General features: G+C 40.8%; 1 protein-coding gene and 1 long non-coding RNA gene across 3 annotated transcripts in view; one reads left to right on the top strand and one right to left on the bottom strand.

Moving 5' to 3' along the window:
- Window positions 1-13,208, top strand: part of LOC142107082 (uncharacterized) — a 311,806-nt gene extending 298,598 nt beyond the window's left edge. For both annotated transcript variants that reach the window (XR_012679863.1, XR_012679864.1), the window contains exon 3: window positions 12,577-13,208. This is a non-coding gene — a long non-coding RNA (uncharacterized LOC142107082). The remainder of the gene's footprint in view (window positions 1-12,576) is intronic.
- LOC142107852 (C-type natriuretic peptide 1-like) lies at window positions 831-4,414 on the bottom strand. Its single transcript, XM_075191493.1, has 3 exons — window positions 4,269-4,414; window positions 3,219-3,533; window positions 831-1,104 (listed from the first exon to the last, which is right to left on the bottom strand). Exons 1-2 carry the CDS (start codon window positions 4,359-4,361, stop codon window positions 3,228-3,230), a joined length of 399 nt encoding a protein of 132 aa, XP_075047594.1. The 5' UTR covers window positions 4,362-4,414; the 3' UTR covers window positions 831-1,104; window positions 3,219-3,227.
- Window positions 13,209-17,929: the final 4,721 nt, after the last annotated feature.

Below are 17,929 nucleotides of genomic sequence, written 5' to 3' on the forward strand. Positions count from 1 at the left end.
AGGTGTAGGGAAGGCAAGGATTTTTTAGAAAATTGTGTGTATGGTTTGAACGCTTCACATTTTTTAAAGGAATACCAAATTGAAAGTTTAACCATTTAATAAATCTCACGGCGTATTTCTGTTAATGTTTCATACTGAAAATGGTACATCCCATTCCGGGGGAGTAAGTAATGTGGATGTATCTGAGCTAAAACTATTTAATCACATGTTGTCTCTACTGCCTTCCAAACTGTCCACAATCTAATCTCTGTTAAATATAAGGACCTGATAGTTTGCAGATGAGGAGCAGAAGCTCTGTAAAGACCCTCACATAGCATAATTTGTACTAACTGAAACCTAAAGTTAACCATTTGATGTGCTAATTGGGTACACTGAAGTCTTGGGGTACGCTGCATTTAATGCAGCGTACCCCAAAACTTCAATGTGCCAAAGACTATTTGGTTTTGCATAATTTTAGCTCTGCTTTTACAATTCATAAGCCTGGCAAACTCTCTGCAAAAAATACATTCTAAAATAAGTGTGTGCTAAAAACAAAACTGTTTTCTTTTAGTGAATGGGTGCAAGCTGGTGACACCCCAAAGTGTGGAAGACGTTGTGGAACAGGCAAAGTGTTCACCGGAAATGACAAGAAAATAATGTGTTGCGTCCGGTCTAACTAGTTCCCGATACATTGTTACCTCTACTGTATTTGTTTAATGTAGTTTCAGGTCCCAGCAGAGAAGCCATGTACACCATGAGAAGACCTTTGTTTATTCAACAACGTTTAATCCAAAAAAATACCACATTTCTCATTATAATTTCCATTGAAATAGATACCAGAACTAAAAAAAAACATGGAAACAATTTTATTATCACATTTACAGTATAGGTGACCATGAACTGCATTTCTAATGACATGGGCACAGATAGACAAAGTCCAAAATAAATTTTTAATGGTGGGGTCTTGCAAAATGTGACCGCTGTGTGTGGTCCGGAAAAGCTGTCGTTTCTCTTGATGACCATGTGAAAGTAGAAGCACAATAGACGTCGATGGTGAAGTTTACAATGTTCTTCCTCGAGTTTCTTGAAGCTGGTTATTGTTCTACCCTCTGAATTCTGTTGAACCTGTAAGATGATGACAAGTTCTTGTGATATTCTATTGGTTAGTCAGTACCTCCTCGTTATAAAATGCCAACTCTTAAAAGTTATTCAAATATTTTCTAAGGAATCCGTGATGAAAGTAGAGGGATATCGGTTCCTGCCACAAATTATTTTCTGGAAAGTAGTTTCTTAAAAGGTATATTGACAATATTTTTTATTTTAACACAAATTCCTCCTTTGCCCTGACTCTGAACTGTGTATTCATGGCCCTCCAAGTGTTGTGGAACTACAAGTTCCAGCATGTCACGACAACATTGTAGCTCCTCAGAAGCTATAAGGCTACCGGTTGTCCAAGTTTGGACACAGTCAAGAGTTAATTGTGTCAGAGGAATTCTGCTGATCTCTAATGAGATTGCTTCATGTAATAATATTTTGCAGTTTAGTAGTTTGCCAAAGGAGGAACGCTGTAAATATTTAGCAAATGTGACATTCTGGGGAGACAAATACTATAGGTTAATTTATGCATTAGTAAAATACTCCACTTGCACTGCTGCGTTGAGAACAGCTTAGTTTCAGGACCTTGGTCAGCGGCCCTAGATCTTCCATTCTGTCAACCGGTTGTTTGTGCAACACAAAACACAGAGTATGTGATGGATAATTAAACAAGTAAAATATGCATATTATCCAGGAATGTGTAATAAAGTAATCTTGTGCTTGCAGGGCGATATTCTCACCAGCAGACTCTGGTACTAGTGTTAGGTCTATGGGTATAATTTTAATATCTAAGTAGTAGTTTTTTTCATACTGGTGTGTGTGTATGTGTGTGTGTGTGTGTGTATATATTATAAAGGGTAGTCTTCTCAGTAATATCAGTGGGGACCAGGATGGTTTTAATGCCTCTTTGACAATTTAACCCGCTAAGCTTTTGCATTTAGCAACGTTATTTATTAAACTGCACATGTAGCTCTGATTTGTGGGTGAAGAACCTTGCTCGGTCCATACAAGCCACTCTTCATCTGCAGCTGTAGGGAACGGGCATGACAATCTGTGTGGAGTTTGTATATTCTCCCTGTGTTTGTGTGGGTTTCCTCCGGGTGCTCCGGTTTCCTCCCACACTCCAAAAACATACTGGTAGGTTAATTGGCTGCTATCAAAACTGACCCTAGTGTCTCTCTCTGTCTATCTGTCTCTCTCTGTCTGTCTGTGTGTGTGTGTGTGTGTATGTGTTAGGGAATTTAGACTGTAAGCTCCAATGGGGCAGGGACTGATGTGAGTTCTCTGTACAGCGCTGCGGAACCAGTGGCGCTCTATAATGATGATGATGATAGGTCCAGACCACAAATACCATTTAAATTATGGAGAAGAGAAAGAGCACTGTCAGATCCAGCCCTGTGTTTGCAGAGCAGTATAGTTTGTAAGCTGCTCTAGAGAAGGATTTATATACAGATGAGCGTTTAGGGCACTTTCCCTGCATCTGTGCTACATTCAATCTGAGCTGTGCTAGACACAGCTAACTTGGACTGTGTATAAAGATCAATGAACCCTATGATGAAACTGCTGACACTGTACAGGAGTATTCAGAGAGAACACGGATAGAACACAGATACACGGCAATAAGATATGTTGCTTTCATGTCATCCAGTGCTCACTGAATGCTTGTGTGTACAACCAGCACATCTTCATAGGATGCAATAAACTGCAGAGCCAAAGTAAGCTGCATTCACCAAGCTAAACCTAAAATGCAAAAATATCCCATATGTAAAGGCGTCAGAGGGGATATACAGATATATATCATGCACAGCATAAGATATTTGACATTTATATAACTTGTCTACGTCACTAAAGACTATTGCAGGCAGAGGTACAGACAACAAGGCTGATATACATAGGAAAACCACTTTCCAGTGAAGACATTTTTATAACCTTAAATAACTTTAGTTCCTAAAAATTCCAGATATATTTGCAGACGCTATAAAGTATTAACTAAAACTTGAACCTTCCATAATATGTGTACATTGGTAGTACATAGCATATACCGGAGAACCTGGCACAGATAAGTTCAATGTTTTACTGGGGTGACTGGGAGTGAGGGGACAGAGTCAATTTAACAAAACTAATGGGACTTTTTATATACTCACCAATGTAACTTAGCAGCCCAGCCCGCTCAACGATCCGATCCTGTCCAGTCTGACGCCAAAACATCCCCTAGAAAACCCCTTTTTGCTCCTCTGTCTGTATCTTCTCTGTATCCCGGCAGGGTCATTAAGGAGCTCTTGTAGGGTGACTTCATTTAAGTGGGGACCATCCACTTTATCCGCCCTATTTTTGTGCCACTGATTCTCGGGGTCCAGCTGATCCAGGGAGTCTGTAGGCACCAGTTCTCCTCTGTCATGGTCCGCTTCATCAGAACCGTAGGACCGCTCGAAATTATCCTCCAGTAATCTGGACAAGCTCTAGAAAGCAGATGATTTAAATGTCTACACAATAAGATGACACATTACATAGGGCACAAGGATGATAAAAAATTATGTAAGATAATTATCATTATTATTATAAAAGAAAAATATAGTCACTAAATTGACTAAGATGGTTCTGTCACCTAATGTATAGCAAACAATAAAATCTTTTGTTTTTATTGTCTAATTTAAAGTTGATGGATAAAAGTGAACTAGTGATTAGCTGCTGTGTCTTACTGCACATTTCAACCTTGCTGGCAAATAACCAGATTATGTCTAAGCTCCAGCTCCTAACGAGTAACTGTGTTAGAAGGTTCTGTAACCCATAGCAACCCATTAAACATTTGATTTGATTTTTTAAAGTGCACTAGTGAAATGATAGAACCTGGTTGCCAAGGGTTACAGCACCTTGCTGGAGTGTTCTATGCAAATATATTCACTCTTCTGGTGAAGAATATGTGTTACTTTTTATCACATCTGTAGTTGTCCTCCAGGTCATTCTAATGACCCATCTATATGCTGAGAGCAGATCAGCCAGGTCTTCTGTACACAGCTTGATGCTATGCAGACAATGCATTGGAAATGTGCACTTGGTGCTTTAGGGAAATTAGACTTAATTAAGATCAAACAAAATAAACCTGCAATCAACTTGCTGAACAGATACAGCAGACTTAATGCATGTAAGCTGGCTCTGCTCACATAGACGCCGTTCTCAGAGAGCATGTTACATACCTGTAGGCTGGTCATGGGTTTGGCTCGGACTTGCTCCTGACAGAAGATGAGAATCACAAGTAACCCAACGCAGGCACCACGCTTGTAAAACATCTCCCTGCTGTTCCTGCTTGGGTGATGTCTTGTGAGCTTCTTTCAGGAGCTGTGACATATTCCTCTGCTTATATATCTCATGCCCCACTATGGGTGCCAGCCCACTCGCACTCTGCCCATTGGCTGCTGTCTTATTCTGACACTATTAGAAAAGAATGATCTCCTTTCCTATAACAAAATAAATTGTATATTTATAATATTGATTTTTATTTTTCCATAGAGAAGAAAGATACTTTTATCCAAACATATTGTATTTTATATCATATTTAATCAACATGGGATTTTTCTGTTTTGCTTTTCACTGCACCAGGGGAAACATTGAGGTAATATTTCTCTCCCTCTCCCTTTTTTTCTCCCTCTTTCTCTTGCACGCTCTTTCGCTCTCTCTTGCTTTCTTTTTCTCTTGCTTTCTCTTTTTCTCCTGCTTTCTTGCTCTCGCTCTCTCCCTTGCTCGCTCGCGCTCTTTCTTTCTCCATTTTTCATTCTCGCTCTCAAGTGCGCTCTCTCGTTCTCACTCGCTCTTTCACTCTTGGGCACGCTCTCGTTCTCTCTCGCTCTTTCACTCTTGGGCGCACTCTCGTTCTCTCACGCTCTTTCACTCTTGGGCGCGCTCTTTATTTCTCCATTTTTCTCTCTCGCTCTCGAGTGCGCTCTCTCGTTCTCTCTCGCTCTTTCACTCTTGGGCGCGCTCTCGTTCTCTCTTGCTCTTTCACTCTTGAGCGCGCTCTCTCATTCTCTCTCGCTCTCACTCTCGCACTCTTTATTTCTCCATTTTTCTCTCTCGTTCTCTTTCTTGTGTGTGCTCTATGTGCTCTCTCGTTCTCTCTCGCTCTTTCACTCTTGGGCGCGCTCTTGTTCTCTCTCGCTCTTTCACTCTTGGGCGCGCTCTTTATTTCTCCATTTTTCTCTCTCGCTCTCGAGTGCGCTCTCTCGTTCTCTCTCGCTCTTGAGCGCGCTCTCTCGTTCTCGCTCGCTCTCGCTCGCTCTTGAGCGCGCTCTCTCGTTCTCGCTCGCTCTTGAGCGCGCTCTCTCGTTCTCGCTCGCTCTCTCGCGCGCTCTCCCGTTGTCTCTCGCGCGCTCTCCCGTTCTCTCTCGCTCTTGAGCGCGCTCTCTCGTTCTCTCTCGCTCTTGAGCGCGCTCTCCCGTTCTCTCTCGCTCTTGAGCGCGCTCTCCCGTTCTCTCTCGCTCTTGAGCGCGCTCTCTCGTTCTCTCTCGCTCTTGAGCGCGCTCTCTCGTTCTCTCTCTCCTTCTCTCTCTTGCTCTTGAGCGCGCTCTCTCGTTCTCTTTCTTTTGCTCTCTCTCACACACACACACGATGATAGGTCTTTGAAATGTACCTTTTTGTGTATAAAGAGGAGACCTTTTCATGTGAAGGGAATTGCTGCAAGTTTGCATTTTAAACATGCTCAGTGAGCCGGCACAGAATCATTTTAATGAAAAGGTTTTTTTCCCTGGACTAAATGGACAATACCTTGATTACATGTTTTAATGCAACATTAACGCATTTTCACAGATATTTATTATAAAAGGACATTTTTAGGATGTTACATGCTTATTTGTTTTATATATTCTTGTGTTCAAGTAAATGTGTCTTTCTCAAAGGTTCCGTTAATCTGACATCTGGACGTTAATGACTGAGGGGACATCTAAGAACATGTCCCACTCCTCTTCCTAACTGGAATCAGATTCTAACATTAACCAAGGATGTATTTTCTAACCAGCGGATTTCAGATTATATGTTGTAAAAAGAATGACATCACTCAGCAGAACTATCAAACTATTCAGTGATTCTGATTTGCGTTTCTCTGGGAAAGTGTTAGTGAATAAGTCTGCCTGACTGTCAGTCTGTCATGGTTTAAGGGGCAATGTGAAAGATGTAGAGGGCGGCATGAGTGGACTTTCAGCCTTCAAAGTGGACATACACGGGGAAGGGGCAGAGAGCACAATGCACCCTCCTCCTCCTCCTCCGGATTTGCAGCGTGACCTCACTGCACTTTCTTTTCACAACATGAATATGACTTTTCAGAAAATACCATTAGTTTGTTTACTCCTCCTGACATGGCAAAAAAAATGTACCTAATATGGACAAAAAAATGTATTTTCTTTTAATTGCAAGAAAGTGAATTTTTAAAGCAAATGCATATGTTTTTTTTCTTTTTTATTCTAAACACCGCCAATAATAGTCTGTGGTTCTTCATGATAAAATCTGCACTTGAAAATGATTGTGCATTTTTGTTTTGCTGGGTTGCATGGTCTTCAATGAAATGCATAATATGTGTACATATAACATGGGTAGCCCATTTTTAAAAATAGACAATCAACTGCGTAAAATGAGGGGTCCCCTGAGTTTATTGAAGTCACCCCCCCATCCCTGGACTTATTAATGATTTCTGTAGGGTGTTATTGTCTGCTGATCACACATGATAACCTGGGGCCTGATTCATTAAGGATCTTAACTTGAGAAACTTCTTATTTCAGTCTCTGTTACAATGCAAGGGGTGCAAATTAGTTTTCTGTTTTGCACATAAGTTAAATACTGTCTGTTTTTTCATGTAGCACACAAATACTTGATAGCTTATTTGTACACTGACATTTAAAGTTGATATTTGTGTGCTACATGAAAAAACAGTCAGTATTTAACTTATGTGCAAAACAGAAAACCAATTTGCACCCCTTGCATTGTGACATGGTTTTGTCCAGGAGACTGAAAGAAGAAGTTTATCAAGTTAAGATCCTTAATGAATCAGGCCCCTAGTGAATAACTTTTTAAATGGGGCACTTTGAAAGAGGGGACACCCTTTTAGCAAACAAGGGTGCTCCCGAGTGTGTAGGTGCCAGGATCGGGGGGGAAAAAAGGGCAGTTTTAATGTGACCCCCCCCCCCCCCCCCCTCTGAGGTCCTCAATCCCCGCCTCTTTGAGCTGAACCCACCAACGGGAAATATCAGTGGGAGGGGGTAAGTACTGAACCTCATCAGTGCTAAGGACGAGTGGGAGATCCCCCTTCGCACTTCAGAGGTATATGAAGGGGTTAAAGTAGAAACCACTAACTAAAAAACAAAGCCTATCACTGAAATAAGTATCTGATATAAATGGTGATCAACGGAACATAGAGGAAATGTAACAGCTAAAGAGGTTGGGGAATAAGTGAAGAACAGATCCAGCAATTCCATAGGAAGTGGAAGTGTTGTTAAAGGATGTTATTACTAATTAGAGAGATGCAGTCGCCCAAAGCGCATTACAGCAAGAAGTCATTTCAGAGTTTAGTTGTGAGGAGTCCGTTGTGACAACATCATGACTCATGGGGGGGTTGGATGTCAGATGGTAAATGGGAATACAGAAGCCAAATGTTCAGCTTCCTCACACTAACGGGTAATTAATGTAATATTTAGGCAAATTCTGAGTTTCACCAAATTTAAGTGTCTTGTGGACAGTGAATCTGTTCCTGAAAGTGGTTCTGAATTTTTAATTTTTTTTAAATTTGGAACAACAATGTCTTTTGCAATGTATTTGAAACCACCTATTCTATGTTATTGTATTACCTGACCATTTTCTATCTCTCCCTCACTTCTTTGTACCTAGTTTGAATCTCCTCATTCCTGCAGAACACTCAGTTCTCAGTTCTATTCATTTTAATCAACTTTACATCCACATGCAGCAATTCACTCCCCAATTTCGACACCCTCCTGTCCTGATCCGATAGGCGCACAGCTCCGGCTCCTCTCTCTTCTATGGATTGTCAACGATCTCGGTCATGGCACAGAATGAAATGTGCGGCCTTCAAAACCTCTCCTACCATGTAGAAAGGCATTAACAAAAATCTTGTATCTCTCTTGACTTCCCAAAATACACACTACCAACCACTCCTTTTGAATTACTTTGGACACTGTCCAACAAATATACTTCCAACCTCTTACTCTGCTCAAAATTCTAACCCCATTGTCCAATTGATACATATTAAATAATATTTTCTTCGAACTCTCTATTGTTTGTTTCTTTGAATCCACCTCAATTTCTCTGTCTGTTGGACCACAAGACCTCTCTGCTTCTCTATCTAGACTACTTCTCTTGGAAAACAAATAAGTTCCTTTGTTTTTTAGCATCGCCTCTATGAAGGTGACTCCCGAATTTATCTTCCTTCTCTAGATCTTTAACTTTTCTGTTGGTCCGCGTTACTTAAGGTCTACTTGTCATTTCATCTTGGATTTCCCCTCAGCAGATCAGGCTCAATCTTTCAAGAACTGAACTAATAATCTTCTCACCAGCCAATAGATACTACATACCTGGCATCTCTATATCTGTTAATAGCACAACAATAAATCCTAGTCTCGTTAAAGTTCCTAAGATACATAAACATAGGGTGAATCACAGTGTGTTAGAGTGTCAGCTCTTGTGTCTAGACCTCTTTCCTGTCTGTTAATATTGTCACTATATCCATTCAATTTGTGACATCTCAGAGTGAGCATTTTCCTTGTGACCGCTTGCGAGCGTCATCATTTGGGGGTTTATTTTTGTTTATTTATTTTTTGTTACTGGAGTAACAGAGATAATACAAAGTACATTATAGTACAAACAATGATTGAAGAAGTAAATCTGGGAACATAAGAAAAACGCACCAAATATTAAGAGATGCAATAACAAAACAAGTAACGACACAATACTTGAAAAGATCTGGATTTTCAATTTATTGTTTTACAACAGATTTTTGGCTGCTATCCGTTTCGGAAATCCCAGTTGTACCTCAAGATAAGTTCCAATGGACATAGTCCTTGGGATCCTATGTATGTCAGCTGAATCGGTGGTCCTGAATGGCTCCTTTCCAGGCACCTCTCCAATTCTGTTGGCACTTCTGGTGTGCAGGCAACAGCTGGGTCACAGACATGGGTCAGAAAATAATGGATTCTTTGGGTCAACTGAGATCGGCGCTGGCAGAATAGAGGCACGGAGTCTAACGAAACTCCTGGTATTTGCCGGGGACCTCCACAAGGATGTTTGGGCTTAGCTGCAAGAAGGCCGTTCTTCCCAGTCCTCAGAACTGCCCCTCGGTGTGACGGCTGGTACTAGTATGCTGGATGGTGAAGAAGAGTGGAGCACAGACATAAAGGAAAAGAGTAGTCAAAACATGGCGCAGTCAAAAACACATGGATTGTGTTTTTATTGCGTCAGATGTTTTGTTTGCAGTGATTATCTGTTTAGTATCCTACAATAACCTGATTGTACATTGTATTATGGGTATTTGTCTGTCTGGTTTTTCTCCCCAGTTGACAGTTAGACACTCGACTGACATTAGGGATTTGCTTTCAAAGTGAGTTTTAACGAGGATGATTTCAATGAAATTTCAACAATAAATGGAATTACAATTCTACCATTAAAACGTACAATAATCATCCAACCATTGCGATGTTACCAGCAAAGCACACAGATATCGTCAGACCAGAAACATGCACACGTGTTCTGATAAATTGGTCTTGTTATGTGGAGAAAAAAAAGGATTACGTGGAGAATAATAATGGAGGGACTGCAAAAGGAATAAATGTACAAAATAGCCCAGCGGTTATCCCAGGACACGCCCTGATCCGACACAGCCACGCCCCAGGGCCCCCTTCCTGCACCAGAAGTCGGGATTATCCTGTATAAAACATTTTGGGGTTATGATGTCAGCATGTGACATAAAGAAGTTGTAAAGGGTGTTGTTCAGCGTTTGGTGTATGTGTGTGTGATCTATCTATCTATATCCCGTCTATTGTACAGGGTGATGAATGTACCAGCGGTCGTACAACTAAGCGCAGACAGTTACGTTTTTATATACACAGGATAAGGGTGTTTTCACTAAGTCTGTGTATCTGTCACACGTGATTATTTTAAATAACCAAACTGACAAAAATGCGATGTATTCGGCTCTACCCCTTTTTTGTAATACAGTTGTGTCATTGAGTTTTACAAGATTGTGCCCAGTATATTAATAGTTAGACTGTCAGCTCTGCAGCTGTGGTGCTGTGCTGTACTCTACATATTTATTGTTAATCCCATTACATGGAACAGACTCATCAATGGATTCGACACTACAAACCATTGTTCACTTGTGATAGTAAGGAAGGAAAGTTATTGTGCTTCACTCGATGTTGGGAGCCAGATGCGGTGGGACATATGGTGCGATCTGACCCCTCCTGAAATTAGTATTATGTCCGAATCGCGCTGCACTAACCTTGTGTTGAGGTGTGTGGTGTAACTTTGGAGTGCACTACTGCAGTTCTGCTAATGCAGCTTCCTAATATACATCCCAATAGTCTAGATTAGGGTTTCTCAAATCCAGTCCTCAGGGAGACCTTACAGTGCAGGTTTTCCATATCTCCTTGCTGGAGCACAGGTGTAATCATTACTGACTGATACAATGTAACAACAGATCCACAGGTGGTAGAATTCTGTCACTGGTTACCTTGGAAACCTGCACTGTTTGGCTCCCTGAGGACTGGGTTTGGGGATCCCTGGCCTGGGTGACAATTGTAACATACATGTAGCTGATTTGTCTGTGAACTTTAATACTTGGACATGTTTTGAAGTTGACAGGACATCATCCTTCATTTATTTTTTTTAGCCCTAATTTAGACTCGATTGCTCTTTGATCGGACACTAACTGTATCTCACGTCAGTGCTGTAATTTCTGGCTTTCCGTCAGCGTGGATGAAAGCCTAGGGGACACTTCCGCGACAAACTGCTTAAATATTCACACATGTATTTGGCAGGGAGTCACGCTTTAGTTTGCATTTTGAACATGTACAGCTGGTGGTCTAATGAAGTGGACGCTCTGTGTGACTATCCGTAACTAAGAGGATCAGATTGCATAGGAATATTACAGCAGAAGCTTCTGTCAGTGTGCTGACCCCTGAATATACTCAACACACAGGAGGAGAACACACTTTATACAGGATAGTGTCACTGGAATATGATTTTTTTTGTGGGATATATAATCCTATTGAACTTTAATATAGATTGTTAGAGGGTGTTTCCACCTTCAGATAATTTTATGTATTGGCCTATACTTATCCTTTCTGCCTCCACTGGTTTATTTCTGTACTTCTCAGATGTGGTTTTCATACCATTTGGCAGAGATGTTTGTGTTGCCCTTGGAGACGACACATCTTTGCTGTGCTTCCTGCATGGGATACAATTGTATCCAGTCACCTTTTGAGAAATGTCTTGTTCCTCCACAAAACTTTATTTGTGCAAAATTATACAGAGACTTCACTTCTCTCTACATGTGACACACTATAGAAACAGACTCGCTGATCATGTGACTATATTTATAATAGGCTCCTCCCTGCTCATTATCATTGGGCTTCCATAAAAGTGGGTTTCTCCAAAGAAACCCTTCCTGCAAATTAGACTATTATTTGCATGTAGTCACTGGGAGGATATTCTCTAAAATGATTCACTTTCTAAGTTAGATATTCTCAATAGTTAATTAAGTGTATGGTGGAAGAGCCTTACCCTACACTGATGAGCAAATATAGGGCAACCACTTTTGTAGCGGAGATCCCTCTGGGCATAAAGAGATATCCAGTCATTAGAACAGTAAAACTGTAGTCGCTACTGAGGAGCTCAAATGCCTAACGCGTTTCACTTTCTGCATTTTGTGCATACACATGCAAAATTATCCTTATAGCTTTCATTTAAGGATGCAAAGAAATTATCAAAGAGTATTTTCACCCTTAACACGAGCTACCAATGAGTTTAATTTTATATAAAGTATCAATTATAGGAGTATTTTTATTTAACACACAAATATCATGCAGAAATACTCTGCTGTCTGAATAAGTAATTGTTTTGTGTAGTGCCCCCTTAAGTACAAAGAAGATTATTAGCATAGCCTAATTGCGTTTAGAATTCATCCTATATCTTCACCATCCTGCCACCCAGCACACATCCAGACAGATTCCCATAGTTGGATAAACTTGAAAATCGGCAGAAATCATATATTCAAAAAACGTTAAATTCCAGGGTTTTAGAATGAAATGGTTTTCAGACGCGTCAGCGGTCGAACTGGAGTTTATAATTCTCTCTCTGCGAGGATTTGTGGTGTAGTGTTTTGCTTTAAACATTGTGTCAGCTACAATCCCAATATTTCATGTGTTTGATCGACTTTCTCCTTGCGGTCTTATCTTGTATAAAGGACGTAAATAAAAAAAGAAACAAAATTATTTTTTTTTAATCTCCTAGGCACAACCTGTACCGTGTAGCTTTCTTCTGGCTAAATAAGTTTGCAAATATAAAGTAAATTGTAACAGAGCAGAAGCCTAAGATCTGTCTGGTGGATGATTTGCTTTATAAAACGGATCTGTAGGTGTCACGTGACGAGGAATTAATCTCAGATGCCAGTCACGGATATTACAGCTTTCAGGTTAGTGGTTTAGCCATGAAATTAATTTTGAAATCAGAACATAAAGCGGATAATATACTGTGAGGGAACTTCAGATCATCTTCCACAGATGCCAGTTAAAGACGGCATCACAAATATACAAGAAGAGACGGTGAAGCTTATCAATCCTGCCGCACACATATCCTGTATATGTGACGAGAGAGCCATCAGGGAGCTGCTTATACAATTATGCTAAACAGGCGGCTGCAATGGACACAACAGAAACTTTGATGCAGAGAAATAGTTATTGGGATCTATTTAAAAGTAACGGGTTGATTATTGTAGAGTGAGTTAGCGGCAGGGGAGGGCTGGCAGACTATAGCCCGGGGGGCAAGCACACAACACTGGCCCATAAGTACCGGCCCATCCTTTAAAGGTTTTCAGTTAAATATATTTTTAGCAATGTAAAAAAGCTATTTCAGCGTTGCTTAATCCAGCAATAATTTATTATTATAAATGATAAACAAATGAAAATAAATAATGCAACAAAAAAACAACCACCTCCAGGATGCATCATACCATGACAGCATGGTGTAATATAGACTGTCCTGGAGAAGAAGTATGTATCGGGCACATCCTTGTCCAGGATGCATCATATCATGACAGCATGGTGTGATAGCATAATCCTGGAGAAGTAAGGATAGGCACTCCCTCCTCCAGGATGCATCGTATCCTTAGGCCACTATGGGTGCGGTCCTTACTGGGTATAAAGAATCGGGCTCTTCCTGGAGGAGTACCAGCACACACATAGGATACACCATACTGTCAATATATCTGTTATTGCTAAGCCCACTACCAAGCTACAAGACTGTGTACATTCGTCAAGGATATATTTTCTAGGTCTCGTGATTCTTAAGAGAAAAATTAGAAGAACAGTTTCAAGACAACTGGAGGATCGAGATGAGAAGTAAAAAAGGAAGAGATGTCCACCTGAGGTTAGTATCTAGTCACAGACATGGGCGTCTTCCATGGATGTGTCTGTAGACGGAGCTGGATACCCTAAAACCTAGTTTGGTCAATTAACTCTGCATAGCCTCTTAGTGTCCAGAGGGAAAGGCGGTCCTTCTAGCCATGGTTCCCCAGAGGTTTCCTCCACAGGGGGTTTTACCTTTCTTGAGTGCTGAAGGACGACTCTTTGTGAGTCCAGAGGCTTCCTCCATCCTGGTCCTCTTATAGGACAAGTTTGTAAGACCCACATGACAATTTTATAATGCAGAGTAGGAAAATTACATTTTACTTATTAAACAAACCCTTAATAAATCCATTTTAAAATAAGAAACAAAATGTTATTTATCTTGTAAATCTATTCAATAAAGTAAATTTAAAGCATTATATTGAGAATGTGTTTTTCTTTATGCATTAAAGTATCATACATGCTATTGGGCAGTTGTTGGTACATTTAAATGTCATGTCTTGAGGCACAGGGAGGCCAGGATGGGGGAAGGTTACTATAAACTCAGAGGAACCTGTAAGAATATTCTGGGTTTCATGCCAAATGGTCTGAAGAAAGTACCTGTTTTTTTAAGGGAACCGATGCCGTATTGCTATAACTTTTAAGAACTTCTGGGTATGTTTTTCTTTTGGAAGAGATGCCTCCAACCCGTCCATTCTCATGATGAGAGATCCAGAGATCACGTGTGTTGGGGGAGGGGTGCTCTGCATCCACCTGTGGAGAATTAATTTTCTAGCAACTGCAGATATTGCCATTAATACATTTTTATCACCTTTTGAAACTCTTGTCTATGTGCACGATGCCTAGGATTGCCCATTCACCATGAAAAGCTCTTCATTTGCCAATCCTGCTGTCGCAAATTTCCACTACCGGATCCAGAAGCTCTATATAATGAGTCTAAAATCAGTGGAACAAGTCAACTAAACCCTCACTACATTCTGGATAATTTAAGTTACTAGAAAAGGCAATTTATATGTCTACGGTGGGGCTGATATTAAGGAATGTTTACACATACATGGCTGCAGGGAGTAATATAATAGACATATTTAAGGTTTTCAGAAATATGACTACATCCAATTCAGGAAAATGTATAAACCATTGAGTAAGACCCGTCCTCTGTGCGGTGTGATCCATAAGGTTTAATACACATCTATAGCCATATGCACTTGGTTACACATCCCAGTGACAATGATACTTATATCAGGAAAGACTACACGGAGGTCAAAGCTTTATTTAAGATATTATGTATTCTCTTTAATACAATCTTATATATAATATAAAACCGTTTCAGCTTCACATTCATATAATGTATATCACAGCTATATCATAGTATTCCAATACAATATCACTACTCCCATATATTACATAATACAATATTACTGCTGGCAGTGTACAAATAACTCTTATTACACACAGAAGTACCAATCCTATCATCATGCTACTTGCAAATACTATACTATGCTACATGCATCATCAAAAACACCATATATCTGCACATTCCTATATATGCACCACAAACTACTCCATATCATACCAGACGCCTTACAAAATTCGAGAGTCTCCCAGACATTCGCAGAGAATTGGTAAACCTCTATTTACATTATAAACAATAGAACAAAGATTTAATGACGCTGCTAAATGGACCTATATACCACTGTGGAAATCCCAATTAATAAAAATACATTTATAGAAAATAAATATATAATTTAATAATATGAAAACTTAAAATCAATCTAAATGTGTCTGTTAATGAAAGGATAAGTGAGAAGCCAGAGTTGGCTTAGTTACATTTTATTATGACATACACGATAACCTACAGTAAAAGGTTTAAAAGTATAAACTAACAATAAACAATTCAAATCAGTAGAAATTGACAACAATCCTTAAGAACTTACAAGTCCCAATATGACTCCAGGGTTTCTTCAGAGATTCCACTTAGCAGAAAACCGCACAGTTCCGTGGACAATAATCTCATCAAATCTCCACAGGTTCCCACCGAGTCTAACAGTTGTTTAAGCATAAAGTTGTCCAATTTACTGAGTAAAGATAATAACAGGCACTTGTACATCAAATTCAAAGTCGGGAATGTTCGACATCCGAACAAAATTATATAACGCTCTAAATAAAAACTTCAGAAAATCAGATTAAAACGTGTGTTTGGATTACTTCCCTCACACATTATAGTAACGTACCCCCCTTCCCTCGCACATTATAGTAACGTACCCCCCTTCCCTCGCACATTACAGTAACGTATCCCCCCTTCCTTCGCACATTATAGTAACGTACCCCCCTTCCCTCGCACATTATAGTAACGCTCCCTCCCTTCCCTTGCACATTATAGTAACATACCCCCCTTCCTTCGCACATTATAGTAACGTATCCCCCCTTCCTTCGCACATTATAGTAACGTATCCCCACTTCCCTCGCACATTATAGTAACGTATCCCCCCTTCCTTCGCACATTATAGTAACGTATCCCCCCTTCCTTCGTACATTATAGTAACGTATCCCCCCTTTCCTCGCACATTATAGTAACGTATCCCCCTTCCTTTGCACATTATAGTAACGTATCCCCCCTTCCTTCGCACATTATAGTAACGTATCCCCCCTTCCTTCGCACATTTTAGTAACGTATCCCCCCTTCCTTCGCACATTATAGTAACGTATCCCCCCTTTCCTCGCACATTATAGTAACGTATCCCCCCTTTCCTCGCACATTATAGTAACGTATCCCCCCTTTCCTCGCACATTATAGTAACGTATCCCCCCTTTCCTCGCACATTATAGTAACGTATCCCCCCTTTCCTCGCACATTATAGTAACGTATCCCCCCTTCCTTTGCACATTATAGTAACGTATCCCCCCTTCCTTCGCACATTATATTAACGTATCCCCCCTTCCCTCGCACATTATAGTAACGTATCCCCCCTTCCTTCGCACATTTTAGTAACGTATCCCCCCTTCCTTCGCACATTATAGTAACGTATCCCCCCTTTCCTCGCACATTATAGTAACGTATCCCCCCTTCCCTCGCACATTATAGTAACGTATCCCCCCTTTCCTCGCACATTATAGTAACGTATCCCCCCTTCCTTCGCACATTATAGTAACGTATCCCCCCTTCCTTTGCACATTATAGTAACGTATCCCCCCTTCCTTCGCACATTATATTAACGTATCCCCCCTTCCCTCGCACATTATAGTAACGTATCCCCCCTTCCTTCGCACATTATAGTAACGTATCCCCCCTTCCTTCGCACATTATAGTAACGTATCCCCCCTTCCGTCGCACATTATAGTAACGTATCCCCCCTTCCCTCGCACATTATAGTAACGTATCCCCCCTTCCCTCGCACATTATAGTAACGTATCCCCCCTTCCCTCGCACATTATAGTAACGTATCCCCCCTTCCCTCGCACATTATAGTAACGTATCCCCCCTCTCCTCGCACATTATAGTAATGTACCCCCCTTCCCTCGCACATTATAGTAATGTACCCCCCTCTCCTCGCACATTATAGTAATGTACCCCCCTCTCCTCGCACATTATAGTAACGTATCCCCCCTTCCCTCGCACATTATAGTAACGTATCCCCCCTTCCCTCGCACATTATAGTAACGTATCCCCCCTCTCCTCGCACATTATAGTAATGTACCCCCCTCTCCTCGCACATTATAGTAATGTACCCCCCTTCCCTGCCCACCGCTGGCTAGCTGACAGTCGGGTTTCTTTGCGTACATGAGACCCCATAGAAAAAGGTCGGCGAAGCGATGCTTTTTGGCCTAATAATTCCCTATCATTGAGGTCCCCATAAAGTTCTACGGGGACTGCGGTTTAAAGCAGGTTAATGTACAGAGAAATCTCCTTTTTCTCCTTCGTAAATTGTGTGTCCTGCGACAGCCATTCTCCTGAGAAAACTGCTGTTTTTTTGGGGGCTATCGCAGTGTGTTATATAAACCTCTGAGTCAGAGAATATACGTTCCATATTAACGAGGATCCTATGTGGTCACTCCTGCAGCTGTACAATATACAACCCATTCTCCCTGTGTTATATTTATACTCCAGAATCATCCTTCAAATACATTCTGATTCCAAAACTATAATTACAGCCTGACAGGTCCATTCAGATGGATTCTGCCGACCAAGCACTTGTTGCCAGGTGGACGCTTCCTGCTCCACGCTCAGTATCCCTTACGGCAAA

This window comes from Mixophyes fleayi, chromosome 11 (genome assembly GCF_038048845.1).
Source record: "Mixophyes fleayi isolate aMixFle1 chromosome 11, aMixFle1.hap1, whole genome shotgun sequence".
NCBI classification, from domain to species: Eukaryota; Metazoa; Chordata; class Amphibia; order Anura; family Limnodynastidae; genus Mixophyes; species Mixophyes fleayi.